The 19,436-nt window shown below is 44.5% G+C and overlaps 1 protein-coding gene across 4 annotated transcripts in view; it reads left to right on the top strand.

The window, feature by feature from the left end:
* The window catches only part of DENND5B (DENN domain containing 5B), an 89,456-nt gene extending 71,294 nt beyond the window's left edge, over positions 1 to 18,162 (top strand). For all 4 annotated transcript variants that reach the window (XM_032445502.1, XM_015866103.1, XM_015866121.1 and 1 more), the window contains 12 exons: positions 359 to 511; positions 963 to 1,041; positions 2,240 to 2,321; positions 5,413 to 5,541; positions 6,706 to 6,827; positions 7,818 to 7,963; positions 8,854 to 8,972; positions 10,041 to 10,228; positions 12,460 to 12,542; positions 12,700 to 12,826; positions 13,535 to 13,709; positions 14,259 to 18,162. In XM_032445502.1, coding sequence (XP_032301393.1) covers positions 359 to 511; positions 963 to 1,041; positions 2,240 to 2,321; positions 5,413 to 5,541; positions 6,706 to 6,827; positions 7,818 to 7,963; positions 8,854 to 8,972; positions 10,041 to 10,228; positions 12,460 to 12,542; positions 12,700 to 12,826; positions 13,535 to 13,709; positions 14,259 to 14,442 — 1,587 coding nt within the window. In that variant the 3' untranslated portion in view covers positions 14,443 to 18,162. The remainder of the gene's footprint in view (positions 1 to 358; positions 512 to 962; positions 1,042 to 2,239; positions 2,322 to 5,412; positions 5,542 to 6,705; positions 6,828 to 7,817; positions 7,964 to 8,853; positions 8,973 to 10,040; positions 10,229 to 12,459; positions 12,543 to 12,699; positions 12,827 to 13,534; positions 13,710 to 14,258) is intronic.
* Positions 18,163 to 19,436: the final 1,274 nt, after the last annotated feature.

Below are 19,436 nucleotides of genomic sequence, written 5' to 3'. Positions count from 1 at the left end.
GCAGATACTAAATAAGACTGAAAGAATATAGCTCTGTATTCTGTCTGATAGCGGCCAGTGATAAATCGGCAATGTAGGAACAGGACAACAGATAAAGAGGATAGAAATGGGCCAATATGAATTAATAATGCAAGTGTGATATTTTAATTATTCTTTTTTAATTCACGGTCAAAGAGATCCGAGATTTCTCAAGCCAGGCCATTAGCAATAGTGTCTATATTGCCTTCTGCAAGAATGTTTTAGTAAAGTAATTTATCAATTCTGTCCCTTGGAAATAACGTTTTTATAAGCCTTTTAGAATTTTATTATTATTGTTGTTGTTGTTGTTGTTATTATTATTATTGTTTTTATTTCTTAGACTAAACGTATGCTGGTAGAGAAAATGGGCCATGAAGCAGTTGAGCTGGGACATGGAGAAGCAAATATTACAGGACTGGAGGAAAATACATTGATTGCTAGTCTCTGTGATCTGCTAGAAAGAATCTGGAGCCATGGTCTGCAGGTCAAGCAGGTTGGTAATTAGAAACTCAGAACTCTGTTTGTACAACACTTGAGCAAATACTGAATGTCCCCTGTACCTTCTAAGCTGCTAGCCAGTAGTGTCATTTCAGCATTAAGATATCCTTGGGCTCAGTCTCACTGGCTCTCGTTTTCTGAGGGGGTTTCTTTTGGCAAAGCAGCTCTGGAAATTGTAGTGATATTGTCCAATAGATGTTTGGTTTCTTTTCTTTCAACCTTCAGAAGCTAAAGCCGAGAGAGAACAAACAAGGTAGGTGATGTGGCTGCCAGGTCAGTGTGACCTTCACATTCTCTTCCTGAGGCCTCGTGGCCCAAGAGAAATGTAACGACTGTCACTGCTGAACTTGAGGCACACTGAAATGCCACCCCGTTCCTTTGTTGCATTTATCAGTATCTTTTCTACTGGCCATTTTATTTACAGCTACTTCATTTTCAATTTTCAGGGGAAATCTGCTTTGTGGTCCCATTTACTTCAGTACCAGGAGAGAGAAGAAAAGCAAGAACATAGTGCAGAGTCCCCAGGTGAGTACTCAGCAATTCGCCCTCTGATGGGTCCATCACAGCGAGTGAACTCGGGCCTGCGAGGAAGAGTGCAACCACATGAAGTCCATGTGAGATTTTCAGTGTACTTGCTTGCTAATATCATATTTACATTTTGAGGCCTTTCGTAATCATTATGAAGCTGTCTTGATGTCTGGACAAAACAGATTGATGTTGTTGGAAGGAAACAAGGATACTTACTCTTGCTATCTGAAAATCATTCAGTGCCTGTTCACTACCCCCATTCCCTATTATCCATCACTGAGTAAGATGAGAGAAGCAGTGCTTTTGTAGAAGATTATTACTGAAATTGCTGAAGCCTTGGAGGTACAGCTCAGACAGCTGACATTTTTCTTTCACTGAGAATAATCTGTCTCTCAAATCACAGTGTGAGTAACTGCATGTTCAATATATCTTTGGTGGATGGTACAGTTCAGAAGCTGTGTAATTAATCTCCACCCACTAATCTAGGCACCCGGTTTATGCTTCGGTTTGGCCTTTTACAATCACCAAATTACTTCTGTGTTGTGAGAGAAGATGGTTTTCTGATGACCTTGAGATCTCCCTGCCCCATGGCTGCTGCAGCACACTGTAGTAAAGGTCTCTGAACTTCGTGGGTCATTTTCCAAGGACTGAAATCCTTCATGTCCTGCAGAGGGAAACTTCTATGATCAGTCCTTTAAAGACACATTGACAGATAAACTAGTCTCACTCACTCAGAGTTTCTAATAAGCTCCAGTGAGTAATGCACTAAGCAATCTGACCGGCAGGCACAAATTCCTGAGAGCAAAATGTTGCACCACAAAGCAGTTTGATCAGAGGAGCAGAGCACAGAAATGCATGGCATTCTGAACATCTCATGTGCAGCTTAATTCTATCACATCCTTCTCAGTTGTGAGTTTTCCATTAGAACATACTACTAATAAAAACCATCGCTGTATGGATTTCTGTTGATGTATTTCACATACAGTAAAAGGAAGCTTTTATATCCCCAGCACTGGAGTTAGGAAGGAATAGGTAATAAGTCTCTTTGCTTCTACATACTTTTCTAGGATAGTGTTAATGATGATGCACAGAGACACCGCAGCGCCAGCAATTATTTTCAGCTTTATATAAAACAAGTGCATTGCAGGCCATTCCTATAACTTTGTATTAACTTCATATATTTTCTCCACTGTAGTTGCTGTTGGAACAGAAAGACGGAAGTCTGATACAGGAATTACTATGCCTACTTTGAGGGTTTCCCTGATACAAGATATGAGGTATGCAACTGGATTTTTCTAAACCATGATTTTAATGCTGTAGCATAGAATGGAGAGACCAGATCCTCACTAGCTTTGATTTTACTAATGTTGGGTAGAATTAAACATTCTCTACAGCCTGCATTCAAATTTAGAGTTGCCTTTTGGATTTACAAAACTTCTGTGTGTGTTTTGAGTGAAAGACAATGAAAAATGAACAAGTTCTCCTGGGCTTCTGGTTTTGTCTTCTGTCGGGGTGATTATAGCAGGACAACTGGAGCTAATAACAGATATGTTGAATTCTTTGGTACTTTACTACTTTTTGTTTGTTATAAATTATTGACCAAGTACAGTTGATAGATGATGCAAGGGACAGACAGTGGAATACAAGTGCCATAGAAAAGAGGGCAGGAGTACTGCTATAATGCTCATCTGTAAAGAGCTGCTAGCAATTTAAAGCGTGAGGAAATATAACCATTGTTTCTTGTAGTTCCTCATCCTTCTTCCATGTAAAAAGAAGGCACTTCCAGCAGCACTCACTGCTGCATGTGTGTGTGTTGTCTTCCATGTACTTGCCAAGCTTACTAATGGAAGTCCAGCACAAACCCAAACTCTGCTGCTTGAGTCCCAGCACTGTTTCCGCTGTTTTGCAGAGAATCGTAAGATCATAGAATGGCTTGGGTTGGAAGAGACCTTACAGATCATCCAGTTCCAACCCTTTGCCATAGGCAGGGATGCCCATGTCTTCACAGAAAATGTACAGAAGCAGAACACTGTGTTTTGAGTATCTTGAGTATTTGAGGTTGTATATCTGGTCATACAGAATGCCAGAGAGGTGATGAATTGAATCGGTCATGCAGAATCTCGTGGCCTGCTTTCTCCTGCTTGGGAAGATATTTGTTTGCACACATGGGTTTATGCTGAAGCTAGAAGGAAGGGTAATTGTTAAATTGCCAAAGCTGCAGAGCTAACTGAACATATGACGAGAGGATTTGCGTTGCCTTAAGCACAGCTTGTTTTTGATGGCTCATGCAAGGTTGTGTAAACAACTTAAACAGAACGGCTGAATCACAGTCACATTTCTGCATGTGTGATGAGCCTATGCTATAGGTAATGTCATGTGTGTCCTTTGCCTCCCTTGCAAAACCATCCATCCTAGATGTGGTTGGCCCAGCTGGGCTCTGTTTACATCAGCCAGGTTGTTTCCTGTGCCCAGTGCTGGGGTCTTGCTGTGCCTCCCCTCCTTGGGGAGCATCCAGCCAAGGGTGCAGTGCACACACAGAGATGCTGTATGACCTGCTGCAGCCACAACAGACTGCACTATCGAAGACCTTTGTGGCACCAACTAATACAGCTCACTTCTGACTGCAAGAGGATTGGGAGCGTGGTGCCATCCTCAGCGGTGTGGTGATGCTGAGCAGCTATAACCTTTTCTGGCAGCGCAGCTACTTGCAGAGAGTTTATCTCACCATACCCCAGGCTTACATTTGGCAGGGAAAAGAGATTTTTCTTTGTTGCTAATGGGATTAAAAAGCAAGTTTCAACCTGGGGAGTTGCACTGAAATTGCTGTTCAGTTCTCTCTGACAAAAAGAGTTTGTTCAGTGGTGAGCATCCCCGGGTGGCTTATGCTGAGGTCACTGATAAAAATAGGGCTGTTCTGACTCTCACCAGTGAGAATGAAATAAATCTGAGGTCCTGAATGTTCTGTTCTGTTACACTCTGCTTCTGCTGACACCAAGACTGATCACTGAATCTTTTTAATGTTTCTGCCAACCTGCATTTTTCCCAAATGCCCAGTTTACGCCAATCTGGTCTCAACCAGAAACAAGTCATGAAGAGGCATAGAGTATGCATGGAATACAGTTGAGTCCATCTGTATTTGAATCTACTCAAAGTAAAATAACTTAGCGTTTCACATTAAATGTAATTTAAGCCAAGCAGACGGGAGCGGGGAGGGAGATGGTCTGTGCTTTGATCTTCCCATCTCAAAAGACATGAAATGTTTGAATAGAGCACCTCAGTGCTGTGTAGCTGAGTGGAGTGCACGTCCTGTCTCTGATGTGCCCAGCTGCCTGGGCTACCAGCTCCTGGCTGCCCTGCTCTGAGCCAAGACGAGGCTGTGTCACAGAGGGCTTTCCAGAGCCAGGAGAGAGGATCTCTGCAGTGATTCAGCTGTGAGGTATCACTGCTGAAAGAGGGAGGCTTATGAGCTTGCTTACAAAGGGCACTGAGCACTGCTGTGTCTGGTGCCCACCTCACTTGTTCAGAGCAAACACACATTTATGGACAGCACTAAGTTGTACATTGCAGATCTGTTCCTAAAGCCCTAGTCCTGTCACATTACAAGCTCTATAAACAAGGGAGTGGTTTTCTCCACTAATGCAGGGTCTAAATATAACGTAGAGATATAACAGATGGGAAAAAAACACGAGACAGTGAGACTAGACTAGTCAACATTGAAAGCATCAGCCACAGCATGACTTTGTTAGATTTTCTTTGGAGTAAATATTGCCACATTTCCTAACACTCAGCAATGCGCAGGGGGCAATAAGGGATGATGGCAACAAAGATTCAGCTGATGGTGTGTGGAGCACGCCACAAAGGCTGGGAGCAAGTGCAGACAATTGGGAGCAGCGTCTGCAGAGACATCTACCCCAGGCAGTGCAGGGATGTGCAGTTCTACCCCTGCTCATCTTGGCTAAGCAGGCATTGGGTCATAGAGCAGCTAATGTAGGGCTCTAGCAATGAACTTGCTGTGCCCAGGAGGATCTGCTGTAGTTCTCAGGCCAGCCAGGTGCTAATGGAGGTCTTAGTGCCATGCTGCGTGGTGCAGAGCTCTGCGAGACCATTCCTCTATAAATGGTTTTCATATAGGTTTTTATACCTAGCAGTAACTGCACAACCTTCTGTTGTACTTGTCACATGCAGGGATTGGATGGGATTTGGTTCTGTCTATCCTGCAGCATTTAAATCAAGAAGCATTTTCCAGTCCAGCTGCTGCATCACGCTGGATGCTACTTTTTGAAACACGTAGGGGTTTTATGATTCATCTATTATTATTGTTATTATTACTCTATTATTCATTATTATTTATTTTCCCTCCCATTTCAGACATGTTCAGAACATGAGTGAGATAAAGACTGATGTGGGGCGAGCCCGAGCCTGGATAAGGCTTTCTCTGGAGAAGAAGCTTTTGTCTCAGCATCTGAAGCAGCTGCTTTCCAACCAGCCACTTGCCAAGTAAGTTGGCTCTTATTCTCACAGCTTTCTTTCCACATCTTCCTCACTGGTGAGCCGAGGGGCCCTGCAGGCTCAGGGCACAGCCTGGTGCCTTGTCTGGATTTGGTGGTTTCCAGACAGAAGGGACTGAAGGGCTGTGGAGGAGGTTCTGCACACCCAGCAGGACAGGAGTCCACTTCTTGGCATAGTAAAGTAACATTCAGGAAAAAGAGGTTCGATTTAGGGTCAGTAGATTGAAACAACTCACTTCACAGACTTACAGTCCTACAGTCTTGTGCAAGTGAAGCTGCAGCCTTTTTTACAGTGGTACTGTGTTATGGCTCCAGCAGGCACACATCCCAGCTGCAGCAGGACTGGGATGGAAGCCAACCCTCCCATCCACACAGCACTCCCAGCTCTGCGTCCTTTTGCAAGCACAGGCAATGCCAGCTCCCTGACTTTGTTTTCTCAAAGAAAACTATTAAAAATAAATAAATCTTATATAAGGAAAATATCCCAACTACTGCATGCGGTTCTTAGCAGAACTGGCACTATGATGAATTGCATGCTTGATTATGCTAGAAGCTAACAAATACTGTAATCTGGAAATGAGTGAACAGCTAAAGATGAGCTGCATGCCTCTCTTGAGTTGGACCAGGTTCATTACTGGCAGGCTTTTGCACTGTTTTGTGCAACCAGTGATGTGCACTGGATTTGCTGACCTGAAAGGGTGGCAGCAAGCGTGATGCTTGGTTTTAGATGGTCTGGTGCCTTCTGTTTGGTTTCATCTGTTGGAGCATGAAGCAGAAGGAAGATTAAGTTATTAGACATGGCTATTCAGTTCTGGGAAGATACATCCCATGGAAGATAATCGTGGGAAAGCTGAAAGAGCCTTTAATGGGGCTGTTCTCTGTAGGCTCAGGTTGTGAGTAGCACTAGTTTACATCTGCACTTTGCAGCAAAACCAGAGCTGACCCTTCAATGAGATGAGCTCTGTAGCCCCGCTACAGCACCATGGGAGTTCAGAGTGGTCTGAAAACACATGTAACACAGAGGATAAGTGCTCTGTATGGTTTTCTGGCAACGTGCATGAACTGGGGAATCATACGTTTCACACCTGCTGTGTTTATCAACTCTTTCTTTGGTACTTTTTCAACAAGACAGCAATGTATCTTTTTCTACCAGGAAACTTTACAAGCGTTATGCTTTCCTGCGCTGCGAGGAAGAACGGGAGCAGTTTCTGTATCACCTCCTCTCACTCAATGCTGTGGATTACTTTTGCTTCACAAGCGTCTTCACCACAATTGGTGAGTTGGAGATTTATATTATTTTACCCCTGGATAAAAACTTCTTGCTGTTGGGATTTGTGAGAGGAGACCTCACAGTGGCCTTCCAGTACTTGAAGGGAGCTTTAAGCAGGAGGGGAATGACTTGTTAAGACAGTCTGACTGCGATAGGACAAGGTGGAATGGTTTTAAATCAAGAGGGGAGATTCAGGGCAGCTATTAGGCAGAAATTCTTTACCCAGAGAGCAGTAAGGCCCTGGCACAGCTGCCCAGAGAAGCAGTGGAAGCCCCATACCTGGAGTCACTCAGGACCAGGTTGGATGGGGCCTGGGCAGCTGAGCTGCTGGGTGGCAGCCCTGCCCATGGCAGGGGGTTGGGGCTGTGTAGGCTTTGAGGTCCCTTCTAATCCAAACCGTTCTGTGACTCTGCATTTCTGTTGCCACTGCGTGAGGGATTGAGCCCTTATCTGCAGCCCTTGGCTGTTGCTGCCAGCTCATAGGTGCTGGATGTTGCTGTGGGAAACCAGCTGGAAAGCAAGGCTGTGTGGGAGTGTGCAGGATAAGAGCGTCCTCACAAAGGAGAGTAATCAGCACGTTGTGCCGCAGCACCTGGCTTTCTTCTCTGCCTTTCTCATTGTACAGTCTCTTTCATCTTCCCTCCCCGGCGAGCCCTCTAAATCCTAACGCTTCTCTCTGCCTTTCCCTAAAAGCACAGCCAGCACCCTCCGCAGGCTGACAGAAGCACAGAGGGCTCGGAGGAGGAAACGCGAGGCGCTTTGTGCTCTCCTTAAACGCCCCGAAGATTCCCCCTCCTTTCCTTTCCCTTAAGAACGAGAGCAGACATTGGATTTGAGTCCCCACACCCTCATTCAGGCTGGCGGCTCATTGCGGCCCTGCAGCACCCCCGTGCGGCACCAGCCTTCAAGGGAAGGCCATGATTTGCTCCATGGGTCGCATTTACCACTAGGGGAGTAAAGGCCGAGACTGACGTTTCCTTCCTCTGTGTTCTCAGTGATCCCTTACAGGGCAGTGATAATCCCCATCAAGAAACTGAGCAATGCGATAACCACATCCAACCCGTGGATTTGTGTTTCGGGAGAGCTGGGAGACACGGGCGTCATGCAGATCCCTAAAAACCTGCTAGAAATGACATTTGAGGTGAGTGCGCTCTCTTTCCGTTTTGCCTTTCAATCACACTTCCACATAAACATCAGCTTTATTGTCTTGAGAACACAACATTTCAGGCTCTGTCCAGGTTTGCTACATCCCTTCCAACCAGGCAGTCTGACCCCTGTGCTCTTCAGTTTCCCAGCGGCAGGTACTACCATGATCAAACTGCAGAGCTGCCATTCTCACTGGGCTCTTTTCTCAGTGTTTAATGTGTTTCCTTCATTGCATTTGACTTGCCCGTGCTTCTCTATGCCTTCCCACCCACCACGTAGTATAGGTTGGCTTGGTGCCACCCCAAAGCAGCTGCTGGCTGCAGGGAAAGCTCAGTTGGGCACCTGTAGCTCCAGGCTGTACCATAGCCAGTAATAGGTGATTATGTAGGAAAATCTGCTAAAGTTGCATCCTTTGAGCATGTGCAGGCTGATCTTAAGAAACAATAGTAAAACAAAAACATGTGGACAAAAGACTCTTACTCAGATAATTCTAATGAGCAGAATGACAGGCTATACTAATACTCTTCCAGTATTCTATTTCTTCCACAAAAGCGCACCTTTATATCGACTTAGTTCAGATGTTTGCAATTAACGCTCCTCAGAATTACTCAGAGTCCTCACAGCAAAGACTGCAGTCTCTTCATAACCTTTTAAGAGTTCTCGTTTCACAGTATTTATTTTCTCCTGTCTTACAATGAAACAGATTATTCTGGTTTTCAAAACGTTCTGCCTCTTTAATTGAAAACGCTTGCTGTGTAAATCAATGGAGATTGAAGACAAGCATACATTTGGGACCATATATGTGCATGCGGTCTGGGGGTACGGGCTGTTGTTTGTTGTTTTTTCTTTTAATGAAGTAAAAACTGTTATTCGTTTTTGTTTCAGTGCCAGAATTTAGGAAAGCTGACGACTGTTCAGATTGGTCATGACAACTCAGGGCTGCTGGCCAAGTGGCTGGTTGATTGTGTCATGGTCAGAAACGAAATAACAGGACACACGTACAAGTAAGCAACAAGTTCTAATTGTCCTTGTCTGAAATTCCTACTGATCAGTCAAGAAAAAGCAAGAAAGCATTCGCCTTTTCAGTTGGGCAAAACTATCGTGGAGCAGCATAGGCTGATTTAGGTACCTGATAGAGCTGGGTTGGTCTCCCCACCCCCGGCTCTCTCATTTCAGAAGCTCTAGTTGAAGCCAAGTGATCTGATAAATATTAAATGAGGCTTGAGTGCAGGATTTTCTTTACATCTCTGAGATAGGAGGGATGGTGTGGATGCTTTTGAAGTGATTCATATGTTTACATCTAATAATTAAATCTCTTTTTTAAATGTAGGATGGTAACATGGCGCACAAATGAACCCAAGAGCTGGAATGATAGTTTAGGGCAAATCTTTGGGCTTCTGGGGCTGAGGTTTTTTGTTTTATTTTAGCTGTTATTTTTAAAGCATTCAAATATTGTAAGTAGTTTGACAAACACAGAGAAACCCAGATTAATGCTCTGTTGAGCACATACTTCTTGCTTGTATGTTATCTCCTAACTCACCGTTGTTTTTACAAATCATCTGGCTAAACAGGCAGTTCTTTTTCTAAATTGAAGAAAATGAACTAAATTGAACTTGGAAAATTATCCCTCAGAGGGGTGAGCTCCAAAGCTTAGAGTTGAGGGCATGGTATGGGGAAAAGAGGGAAGACACAGCTACAAGCAGCGGTAGCATGGATGTGTGCATAGAGCTCACTGGGACTGCCAGTGTGGCTGCAACTGAAAAATAACCCAGCAGAGAGCTACGTGTGGCCCATTAAATAAGGGTATTGCACCTCTTGTTCTCCAGTGCTTTCATGCTAGATTTGCATGTTTCCCTTTCCTTAAGGATGAAGGCAGATGTAGTTCTTTGGTTTGGTCTTTTCAGTTGCAGTGCAGTAAAATACTGCCTGCTGAGCTCTGCTCTGTGAACAGCTCTTGGCTGCAGTGTTTCCTGCCTGCTAGCAGTGCTGATGGGTGCTAGCTGTCCCTCTGGCTTTGAGATAAAGCTACCTACCCATGTGTCTGACCCATGTTTCTGCTGGGCACTCGGCAGGTTTCCCTGCGGGCGATGGTTGGGAAAGGGCGTTGATGACGGCAGCTTGGAGCGAATCCTTATTGGAGAGCTGGTGTCCTCCACGTCTGATGAAGAGCTGGGAAAGCAGTGCCGTACTCCACCCCAGCAGAAGTCTCCTACCACAGCTCGGCGTCTGAGCATCACCTCTCTCACAGGAAAGAACACCAGTAAGTCCAGTTCTTCCTCACAGGGTTCTAGAGAAGGGGGCTGTGTCAGGACAGCTGTGAGCAGGACAGCTTCTGCTGGAAGAAGGCTTGATGCAGAAGAACAGCCACAAGCTTGTTTTTCCTACTTCTATGCCTGCAGCTTGCTTTGTGGGGGTGAACATTGCCTCTTTCTTTCTCCTAACAGCTGACAGAGAATATACCTCTGCCTTTGGAGCATGGATGTACGGGATGGGGCAGTAGGAAGCAGCAGAATCTGCAGTTGCTGGTGCTGCTCAGCTTCCTGGATCTCTCTCTGTGGTCAGCAATTAGACAGGCACCTCTGGGGGTCAGTCCAGAGTGCTGTAGGTGCTGTGAACTGTCCTCTAGAGGATCCATTTCCAGAGAGAGTGTGGGGACATCAGCTTCATGTCTGTCACATTGGCTTTTGAGAATAGCAGCACTCAGCTTCAACAGGGTGCAGGGCTGTGAGGGCTGTGTGAGGCATTGTCTGCTATAGCATACAGGTGAGCACAGTGCACGTTGTGGATCATATACATAAATCCGTTCAGCTCTGGTAAAATTAGTTGAAATGATTGCTGAAAGGTTAAGCAAGGAAACATGAGCCTTCAAGAGTAGATTAACTAAAAATCATCACTGCAGCTATTCACATGCATGAAGGAGCAGCCGGCAGAGCTCCTTGCAAAGTGTTTAATTAGGTCTGGGAACACTATGGCCCAATTATTTGTTTTTGTTTTGAGCTACGGGAGATACTTTTTCAGACCTATCAGAGACCGTAGAGGTTGTCACATACTAAAATCATAGAATCATAGAATCCTTAGAGTTGGAAGGGACCTCTGACGGCCATCTAGTCCAACTCCCCTGCAATGAGCAGAGACACCACAGCTAGAGCAGGTAAAGTAATACTGAATTATTCCATGCTTCCAGAGAAACAATTCTAGGACATGAAAATCTTTACAGATATGAAAATCTGGAAAGAAGTCAGAATAATCATCAAAAGGATTAAAGTTTGGGGCCCCCACTGAGGACACCGGGGAGTTCCTCAGCACTGGTGCATGCAGGGCTGACAGAGCAGCTCAGGAGTCCTCTGATGGGAGGAGGCTGTAATGATGGCTATGATGGGCTATAAGAAGGCTAGTGGAAATGGGTCGTGTAGGTGACATCATCATTGCTGTCCCTAAGACAGGCAGCAGCAATGCCTCAATCCCTCAGCAGCAAACCCTCCCAGCCCTTGCTCCCTACCATCCACCCTGGGGGCTGTGTTCCCAAACCACTCACCTCTGCTGCTACAAGCACAGCCTGCGTAGCCCCAGCTGCCTGATCCAGGCAGGGCTGGGGGAAACACTGGTGATACTGTGGGATGGGCACCAAGATCTGCTGCCAGCAGCATCTTAGTTTGTGTGCAGTACAACTTGGTGCCAGTCTTGCAGTCAGGTTTGCTCTTCATACCAAGTGCTCATATTGCAGCAGGTTGTTTGCTTATGCTTTCCTGTGCAACCTACTCTACTGGACCTGCTTTAGCAAGGGAGTTGGGCTAGGTGAACTCCAAATCCCTTTCAACCTCTTTGATTCTGTGATTCTCTGTGTGTGAGTAACTAGATAACTTTCTGGAGGTACTTGCAGAAGAAGATGAGGTGGTAGCAGGTGGAAGCATAGACTTATTCAGTAGCAGAAGCACACAGCGTAGCAATTCAGAGCGGGAATAGGGCATACATTTTAATAGTGAAGATTACTTTCTCTTGGAAGTAACGGTAAAGAGTATCCTCTTGCCTCTGCTTCTCACACTCGTACAATGACCAGACGCATCTAAAGCAGTTACTTCTTGTGGCTCATTATGGATCCAAATCAGGAATTCATAGGTGCAGGGTTTTCTGACATGAGTTGCCTAGAAGCGAGTCAGATGACTTGCCTACAACCTTTCCAGCCCACATCTCTTCATCAGAGGTTTGCTGCACTCTGTGATGAACAAGATGTGATTAGCTCAAATAAAATATTTATCAAGCCAGACCCTTGGGTTGTGCATTTTTAAGTAGGGCAATTTATTTTACTATTCCAGGATTGCTCCTTAGTTGCTTATAATTATGACTTAGGTTTACTCAAGACAAATGACTCCCTGACTCTTTCCTGTTGAAGATACGGGATAATTCCTGCAGTTCAAGCTATGTCATCATGAGAATTTGATGAATGTTTTAAAGTTGATATCTTCATCTATTGTCTTTTCTGTGGTTTCACAGAGCCAAATGCAGGACAGATCCAAGAGGGAATTGGTGAAGCTGTCAATGGCATCGTGAAGCATTTTCACAAGCCAGAGAAAGAGGTACTTCTACTGATCATTACCTGTCTGTTGTCTACAGCAAGTTGTCAAAATAGTTATGAAGAGAAATTGACTAGTAGGGATAGTTAACCTTTAGATGTTAAGCCTGCTGGCATATGAACAGGACAGGGTGTTCTCACAGACTCTCCCTTTCCCACAGAGAGGGAGCCTTACCATTCTGTTGTGCGGGGAGAATGGCTTGGTTGCAGCACTGGAGCAGGTCTTCCACCATGGATTCAAATCAGCTCGCATTTTTCATAAGAATGTCTTCATCTGGGATTTCATAGGTAAGCTGCTGTGTGATTTGGAGGTAGAAGGAGATGAAAGATTAGGGCAAAATGGCTACTTATGTACAGACCTAAGATGCTGTTCATCAAGGATGTGGTTTGTTCCTGCCTAGCAAAATGCAGATTGTTTGAAGGGAATGAGAAACTGAGTGGAAGATGAGAAATACAGAACTTTACATAAAAAGTAAGTGTCAATCTCCACAGAAATTTAAGAGCACTTCAGGTTCTAGTCATGTTTTCATTGATAAAGGTTCAAACAACTGTTTCCCTGCCCAGAAAAGGAAGTGGATTGGAGGTTGGAGTAGAGCAGCAGTTGATATTGGAAGAAGAGTTGGGAAATTTCAGGTAGTGAAGCGTTTAGATTTCTAGCCTAAAATATGCTGACAGGTTGAGATTCTTAGCCTGAGGGTAAGCGCTTACTCAGAGAAAGTGAAAAATCAAAGCTGATGGTATCACAGTGAAACCATTGATAGATGCTGGTGCTGTGCCTTGATGTTACACGTGTCGTACGTCAGTGTATCTGCTGACCACAGCCACATAGCACAGGGGGAGATCACCAGCCACCTACTATTTTCAGGGCAAGGAGTTTATACATAAACTGCATAGGTATTGGCAGGTTTTTCAAGGACTCCCTTGGGTTAGGGTAGGGTAAATCTCGGTTGTACTGAAGTACTTCTCACCAGGTTCTGGTTTTTCTCTCTACCACAGAAAAAGCTGTTGCCTATTTTGAAACCAGTGACCAGATTGGAGACAACGAGGAGGCCCTTTTGCTTCAGAGATCATCGTGCAAAACCTTCTGCCATTATGTGAATGCTATCAATACAGCTCCAAGGAACATTGGAAAGGATGGCAAATTCCAAATTCTGGTTTGCCTGGGGACAAGGTACCGAACTGCTCTTCATTATGTGTGTCCTCTTGTGCTAGACGTGTTACTACTATTACCACCTCTATTTTTCCATTTCAAGAGATCTTGTGCCTTCTATTACCAGTACCTATTTTAGGCTGCTTTGATAGTAGACAAAAAATTGTGGCAAAGAAGTGGTAATAATACATAGATACCGTCTAAGCCTCTAAGAACGTTTTTAGCTTTTAAAATACCTGTTCACTTGACAGTCGGATGCATGAAATCTGTACTTTCGATGAAGTGCAGATTTTGGGAATGCGCAGTTTCTTTACAAGAATTGATGCATTTCTAAATCTTCATTGAATCGCTGCCTATGAAAATGGGGTGTCTGTTAGGATTTTGACAAACTATTCTAGATTTATCTTTCCTCCCATGTAGGTTGCTTCCTGTTTTGTGCTTGTGGGGAGTAGAGAGACTCAGTTGTATGTTACTGGGGAGCTGGTATATCTAGAAATGTTCTTGGAGAAGCATGTCAGTTTGAGATGTGTCATATATTGTGCTGCAGTCACTCCTTTCCTCCCTTGGCAGGGATCACTTGCTGCCTCAGTGGATCCCCTTACTGGCGGAATGCCCACTCATTACAAGGATGTACGAGGAGAACGCCCTGCTACGGGACCGCATGACTGTCAACTCCCTTATCCGAGTCCTACAGACATTGCAAGACTTCAACATCGTCCTAGAAGGATCGCTCATTAAAGGAGTGGATGTTTAGCATGGCTTTGCTGAGAACTTCATTATTCCTTTCCCAAGCAAGCAAACCACAACTGGGAGACCTGTCAGGACTTGAACGCGACGGCAGCGCATCGCTGCGAGGCACCACTGCCGGCTCCCATGGGAGCAGGAAGCCCAGTCTGTGCTCCGTCAGGACTGTCCTCTAAGGCTGCAGAAAGCTAAGATGCAGTATTGTAGTTTATTTGAAACAGAAATTTAGTATAAAATAGAGTATTTTCATGTGTTTAGATGTGTGTAAATACGCTATCTTCTTTAAGAAATTATATTACTCTAAGAAAGTTTTCTTAGACTGAATGTTCTTGTTCTGACTGTGAGTAGCTCAAACCCAGGGGAAGGGCTGGGGAGGGAAGGACTGCGGTGGGAAGGGATGCTGCTACTTGCTTGCAAGGAAGAAGCCAATCAATGTGTAAATACAGCGCAAACTCAGCAGGGCTTTTTTCAGGTATTGCAGATGAATACAGCAAATATCCTTATGTAGCCATTGTGATTGTCTCAGTCTTGGAAATATTAGTGTATGTTGTTTATCCTGCTGTACATGGTCTCCCTTTGTTTTTTGTTTGTTCAGAGACCCAGCCCTTTCAATGCACAGAAGTTGTGAATTGTCTTTTTGGGTTTTTTCTGTAAAGGTCTTTTGTGTCACTTCTGTTGATCTCCAGAAGAGGACACAAGAGCTGAAATGCTTCAACACTGGAGATGTGAGACGCTGAGCCTTGGAGCCTAACACCTGTGGAAGTGGCACTAGAGATGGGAAACAGTGGCTTGTTTTGCTCGCTGTTTTCCTTGTCTGTCTAGATGATCTGGTGGCTCCCCGTTACTCCCAGCCAGCCTGTGTTGTGGATGGCTTTTTTCCTTTCCCCCTCCCATCGAGAGGAATTTGGCTCTTACCAAATTCTTGCTGTACTTGAGAGAATCATTGCCGCAGACACCAATGTTGTGTGATACTGAGCTGGTCTTGTAATGCTGGCAGGTTACTAGTCTTCCTTTATCCCACAGGACGAGTGTTCCTCGAGGTCCAGGACCTTTGATTATTTTGGTGGGTTTGTTTCTTTGTTTAATTATCCAGGTACAAAGTTAAAAGAGAAAAAAAAAAAGGAATGATGTGAAAGGAGAACAAAGGTGGTGTTTTGAGGATCTCCCACATTCTTTCCAGTTAACGTGTTAGTAATACAGTGTGTTTGTATAGCTACGGTCTTGAAGAGGAACAGGAAGCAACTGAAATCTGCTAAGCTGAAAATATAGCAACAGATTGCATTGAAATTGTCAGGTGCCATGCAGCAAATACAGAGTGTATTTTCCTCATTTGTAGTTTGGGAGCTGTAAGGGTCTGAGGGCACTGTTAACTTCATGTAGTTCCAGTTGTGCAGGTTAGTTTGAATACAGGTGTCTGCTATAACTTGTTTATTCCCTTTGATCTTAGCCATTTTGTCAGAGGATTTCCTGGATGTCTCACAGCTGGAGCCATCAGCTGTGGCTTGGGGAAGCCCTCAGTGGTACTGTAACTGCCTGGCACTTTGCTTGGAGGCAGCATTAGGAGGGGCTTTGGGATGATGGGTAGTAGCACATCTCAGTATGGTGCATACATGGTAGAGCAAGGGCAGAGAGCTAAGGAAAGGGAAAGAAGATGCAAAGTGGGGTTTGTTCTCTCACATGCCTCTTGTCAAGCTGCTCCTTTTCTGTGATCATTCTACTGTCCAGATCTTAGAGCAGCACATGTTTTGGTGTTGAAGGTTTGCACCACATTCTTGGCCAGAAGGAAACTCTTCATGTGACTCCATTTCAGTAGAAGGGAGAGTTTTATGTTAAAGAATGGTTGGTTTTGGTTTTGGTATTTAAGAAAGTAAAGAAGTCAGGAAGTCACTGACTGTAACAGGAATTCCAGCTTTTAATTACTGTTCCTTCCTCCTGTGCTTGTACTTTCTTAAACTGACTGAACTCATTGCAGACACTGTAGGCAGCGCTGCTGTATCACCGCTGTGGGTGGTGAGCAACTGATGTTAGGGCACTGAGTGGTGGTGTGAGTTGGCAGCCCACAGCTCTGTGACATCTCTCTTGCATTTCCAGGAGGGTGAAATTCAGGGCGTGAGGGTTTTCTGTGCGGCCAGACAAGTCTGTTTAAAGTCCACAGAAGATGTGTGACAGCCCTACAGCAGCAATTGGAAATGTGTTCCTCTACTGGTAAATGATATGTTTAGCACTAAAAGCCACATGGCAGAATTATTTGGTAATGACTGCTTAGGCAATGTTTTGATTTCTTATACAACTCAGGCATTTTATGTCTAATAAGCGTTGTACATGACTTTTTCATGTGCAGCCCAGCCTAAGTGGCTTTCATTTAACTGAAATAACAACCTCTTTAGTCCTTGGATTTCTTTGCAAGCGGTGTCTGCATTTTCTAGCTGGATACTTCTCCAAAGTACACTGCTGCATGGCTCTCAGATTAGTGGTTATTTATGACTTAATCAGACATGACATTCACCTAACATGATGTGGGTTAAGTGCGAGCAGGATAAAGTAGAAACACAGGCACCTCGAAGGGTTGGGAATGGGTGAATGTAGGCTCCAAAAAGGGCAGGAAGATGAAGTATTTCTTAAGGTAAAATAAGTCAAAACCTGAGACATTTGAAAATTCAAAACAGGGGCTTCCCCTGTCTCAAACTCCATTAAGGAGCCTTTAGCACTTACCTTGAACACAGTTTCACATCTTCTTTTTTAGCGAGCGTTGACTTGTTTTATGTCAGGTTTCGCATCAGATTAACAGTACGATAAAAACGAGGTCTGTCTAATAACTCTTTGTAGGCAATAAAGCACCCTAAGATGTGCTGAGGGGTGCGGCAGTGTCCCTGCTTCCCAGAAGATGGGACGTTTGACAACCTTGCGAGTACGATTCTTTGTAGGGAGTTTTTATTCTTTCATGTATGGCTTATTATCGTCAACTACCTTCGTTTGTTGGAAACTGTGAGGTTCTCTCTGTAAGGTTTACAGAAATCGTTCTGCCTGCTAGAGCGGCAAACCTATCAGGATCCTTCTAAGCTAACGCAGTTCTTACTTCAGTGTTAAAGCACCTTCATTGGTTGAGAAAAGGGAATCTGGGAAAAGACCAAAGCTCTGCGGTATCTGCTTTTATAAAACAATTCCTACCCAATACCTGTTTGCAGATGTCTGAGTTTGCGTAGTCCTGTTATCCTGACGTCCGGCTTGATGATGACTGGGGACAGTCAGGGAATCCAATGCCTCACTGTGTACAAAACTTGTATTTATAATTCTCTGAAGCAAATGCGATTCTACTGTTTAGTGACAAATCTGCTCATGTTTATTCTGAGTCGGCATGTGTCATTAGGAATCAAAGCTGTCTTTTTAGAATAGTTGTGCAAAGGCGTATTCGAGAAAATTCCTTCTTTCAATCAAATGAAGGTGCGCATCTTACGGGGAAATATTGTGTGTTACACTTGAAATGTACAGATGTGCCCTGTATGGCTTCAAATGAACCCTTCGGTGTCTCCATTGAGTATATTTTGTCTTGACATCATTACTAACTGAATAAGAACTGGATTATTTTCAAGATGACATTAGTAAAAGTATTGTTCTATCAAGCACTTTAACATACATATCACAAACTGACATGGGTTTTTCAGGTTTTGAAGTACATTGAAATACAGCTTTTCATGCTATGTCCTTTACAAATAAAACTGTGAGAATAATGGCTGGTGTCACTTTCTCCTTGCAGAAGAACCGAGAGTCGAGTTGCGAGCCGGAGAGCTGATGTGAGCTTTTCCCCTGTGCCTGGGTTGCTCTGATACTCAAAGATGGTGTCAAAGAGTTGGAATGCAATTCCTGCCCTCTGCTCTGTCTGTTAGCACACACCGTGTTGAGAGAGGTTGGTAGAGAAGAGACAGATGGGTGCTGGCAACAAGGAAGCTGCAATAGATTGGTAATGAAACGCCCTGCTCAGTAGGTGAAGGCTTTTCTAAGTTGGATTGGATTTTCAGAGATGGCCTTGCCCTGAGCTTCCCAGCTCCTCATCTGCAGGGTGGCAGCCCTGCCCACAGCACGGAGGCTTGGGCTGAGTAATTGGTAAGGTCCCCTCCAACTTCAGTCATTCTATGATCCTATGATTATGGTTCTATGAGGGTAACTCTTGGTTTAGAAAATGCAGTCTCGGTAGAGGACTGCAAATCTCACTGCATGTATGTAGACATCCTCAAATACATCATTTGAGGATACTGCTGTTTATCAGCAGTGTAGCACCAAAAATATAGGATCCCCTATAGGTGAGTAAGATCCACAGAGCTTCGTGTTGTCAAATGTCAGTAGGAGTGATCACACTTAACACACTTCCTTACTGAATGCTTTAGGCTGATGTGTGTAAATCAGAGATGGAATGGTCTGGCTTCCTAAAGGCTGTAAATACTTGATGTACAGCAGGAGTGAACTTGTCCTGATGAGGAAGTGCAAATAACTTCCTCCCCACTGCACCGCCAGTGGTACAATCTAGGAACACTGCCGTGTTTTCTGCAAAGGGAAAGTAGAATAAAACTGTCTGAGAAAACACACGTGGGTAAGAGTCAGAGCAGCTCACTGCTCTGATCTGTTTCTTGTCGGCGTTTCAGGTAGGCTGCTTGGAACAGACTGTGCTCAAGTTAAGAGCAAAGCACTGGCCTCTCTGTCACTCTGTCAACTCAAAGACTGAACTCCTGTCACTGCTATCAGGGAGAACTTCACTGCTGACATTCACATTTGTTCTCCTGCTCTTCCATCAGACGTATCACCAAAAAATGGTTTGAGTTCTACATAGGATGTGAAGGAAATGGGAAATGTTTCTGTATGGCTTTCCTCCACAGTGGTTCATTAAGGTGAACTCTCTGCCTAGGCTACTGTGAAGCTCATTTGTCACTGGAGAGGTACAGTTCTGCAGGATGGGCTGACATTGTAACAGGCCCATCTGCATTCTCCACAGACCTTTCGGAGCTCTTCTGG

Source organism: Coturnix japonica, chromosome 1 (assembly GCF_001577835.2).
Source record: "Coturnix japonica isolate 7356 chromosome 1, Coturnix japonica 2.1, whole genome shotgun sequence".
NCBI classification, from domain to species: domain Eukaryota; kingdom Metazoa; phylum Chordata; class Aves; order Galliformes; family Phasianidae; genus Coturnix; species Coturnix japonica.
Note: the sequence above shows the minus strand (reverse complement) of the source record. Positions and strands in the feature narration are given on the sequence as shown.